Below are 2,500 nucleotides of genomic sequence, written 5' to 3'. Positions count from 1 at the left end.
GATGGTGATTACTGGCGCCTCCTGGCGTCGGGGAACTACAAGGTGTCGGCGTCGGCCGCAGGGTATCTGACCGTCATCAAGAAGGTGGCGGTTCCCTTCAGCCCAGCGGTCAGGGTAAGCATCCCATAATAGCCCTTACTAACCCCCGCAACCATGGTAACCACCCCCTTATATACCCCTACTACCCCCTACTACCATGGTAACCACCTTATATACCCCTACTACCATGGTAACCATGGTTACTAAGCCCCTACTACCATGGTAACCATGGTTACTACCCCCTACTACCATGGTAACCATGGTTACTAACCCCTACGACCATGGTAACCACCTTACTACCTTCTATAGCTGGATCTGTCTCATCCACTACTGAAACGCCTTAGGACGGCAGGGTGATGACATCACTGTAACTCCCTCCTTTTCTCTCTCCCTCTCTCTCTCTCTCTCTCTCTGTCTCTCTGTCTCTCTGTCTCTCTCTCTCTCTCTGTCTCTCTCTCTCTGTCTCTCTCTCTCTCTCTCTCTCTGTCTCTCCCTCTCTCCCTCTGTCTCTCTCTCTCTCTCTGTCTCTCTGTCTCTCTGTCTCTCTCCCTCTCTGTCTCTCTCTCTCTCCCTCTCTCCCCCTGTCTCTCTCCCTCTCTGTCTCTCTCTCTCCCTCCCTCTCTCTCTCTCTCCCTCTCTCCCTCCCTCTGTCTCTCTCTCTCTCACTCTCTCTCCCTCTCTCTCCCTCTCTCAGGTTGATTTTGAACTGGAGTCCCTGGTTGAGAGGAAGGAGGAGGAGAAGGAGGAGCTTATGGACTGGTGGAAGATGATGTCAGAGACTCTGAACTTCTAAAGCTTGTGATTGGTTGACGCGTGCGTCCGCATATCGGTGTAATATATTCAGCATTCTGTGTGTCCGCCCGCCCGCTGTAAAGAATATACTGTCCTTATCTGTTCTGTTTCTATCTTTATTTAATGGGTTATAACTGTTGTTATTGTGATGGGTTACCCCACGCACTGCCTGAAGTTTCTCCTGGTAGCGCACACACACACACAGACACACACACACACACACACACACACACACAGACACACACACAGACACACACACACACACACACACACACACACACACACACACACACACACACACACACACACACACACACACACACACATTTAGGATGATCTTCAGGCTGCAAAATCCTGGTTAGTCACTTCCTGTGAAGTTGTGTTCTTTATCGTACATGTGATCAGTAAACACGCCCCCCGGCTCTATAGCCAATGAGTGACTGAGTATTTTATTATATAAATAATTAGGTTATGACGGCATAATCACAAAGCACTGCTCACGTTTAAGAGCTTTATCCTGTTTTAAATGTCTTCAGGCTTTAGGACACACACACACACACACACACACACACACACACACACAGACCCCTGTGGTCTTAGAGTGCTATAATAATGCTATGACTTAGTCACCAAGGTCTACAGGGAGAGTAGAGATCATGTTAAGTCATTATGATAAACATTGAATACAGACAAGTTTGTACCATGTATGTTCTTACTGTTAAGATATGTTTGTTGGAACTGAATGCGACAAAAACTTGATTTCAGCACAAGAAGAATGATAATACATACATATATATATACTGCACTGAAGTAGGCTCAGTAAGAGAGGTTTTGTAACAAAGAGTGATGTAAACAAGGCCATATCTACTGCATATCTCTCTGTCCCCCAACACCCTTCTCTGCTTCATAATAACAGTGTTAGTTTTGGCAGGCTTTTTAGTCGCTTAGTCTTTGGTGTTTAGATTAAGATGCACACCAGTTCTAGTCACACCAAGTCACCTCCATTTTTCTTAGTTCCAGTCCAGTTCCAGTTGATGAAAACTGAAAACATTCCAGTGCAGTCTCAGTCCACAAAAACCCCCAAAACATTTTAGTCTAGCCGTAGTCAGTGACGAAAACTCTACTAAAATGTTTTGGGAGTTTTTGTGGAACTGGACTGGAACTAAGAAAAATGGAGGTGACTTGGTGTGACTAGAATTGGTGTGCATCTTTAGCTAAACACCAAAGACTAAGGGACTAAAAAGCCTGCCAGAATTAACACTGCTTCATAATATGCCTCTCATCCACCGTCCCCTTTTTGGTGTCTGTCAGGGTTGGGATCGATGCCATTTCAATTTAGGAATCATTTGAACTTTTGCTTGATTTTACTTCCTGAAACTATCACATTGAAATGGAATTGAGCCCCGACCCTGGCACCTGTATCAGACCCAGAACCAGACCAGAGTAGACGCCACCAGAGCAGATAGATAGATCTTAGTGGATCTAGTAGATCTTAAGCCATTGAGAAGGGGGGGGGGGTGGATGGGTTGATGTTCTCAGACGTCGACTAGTCATGTCTGCGATGGCGTGCGATCTGGGTGGTTACGTCTCTCTTCTGGTATTTATTTGGTGTGTGGAAGAGAGGAGGAGGGAGGGGGAGAGAGGAGGAGGGAGGGGGAGAGAGGAGGAG

The 2,500-nt window shown here is 46.4% G+C and overlaps 1 protein-coding gene across 1 annotated transcript in view; it reads left to right on the top strand.

Moving 5' to 3' along the window:
- Nucleotides 1-841, top strand: part of LOC308175588 (carboxypeptidase E-like) — a 5,873-nt gene extending 5,032 nt beyond the window's left edge. The window contains 2 exon segments of the mRNA XM_080551226.1: nt 1-114; nt 734-841. The exon segment at nt 1-114 is cut by the window's left edge and continues 5 nt beyond it. Coding sequence (XP_080407352.1) covers nt 1-114; nt 734-832 — 213 coding nt within the window. The 3' untranslated portion in view covers nt 833-841.
- The last annotated feature ends 1,659 nt before the right edge of the window (nt 842-2,500 follow it).

Source organism: Nansenia antarctica, assembly GCF_963989245.1.
Source record: "Nansenia antarctica genome assembly, contig: SCAFFOLD_632, whole genome shotgun sequence".
Classification (NCBI taxonomy): Eukaryota; Metazoa; Chordata; class Actinopteri; order Argentiniformes; family Microstomatidae; genus Nansenia; species Nansenia antarctica.
The sequence above is the reverse complement of the archived record's forward strand: the minus strand, read 5'-3'. Positions and strand labels throughout refer to the sequence as shown.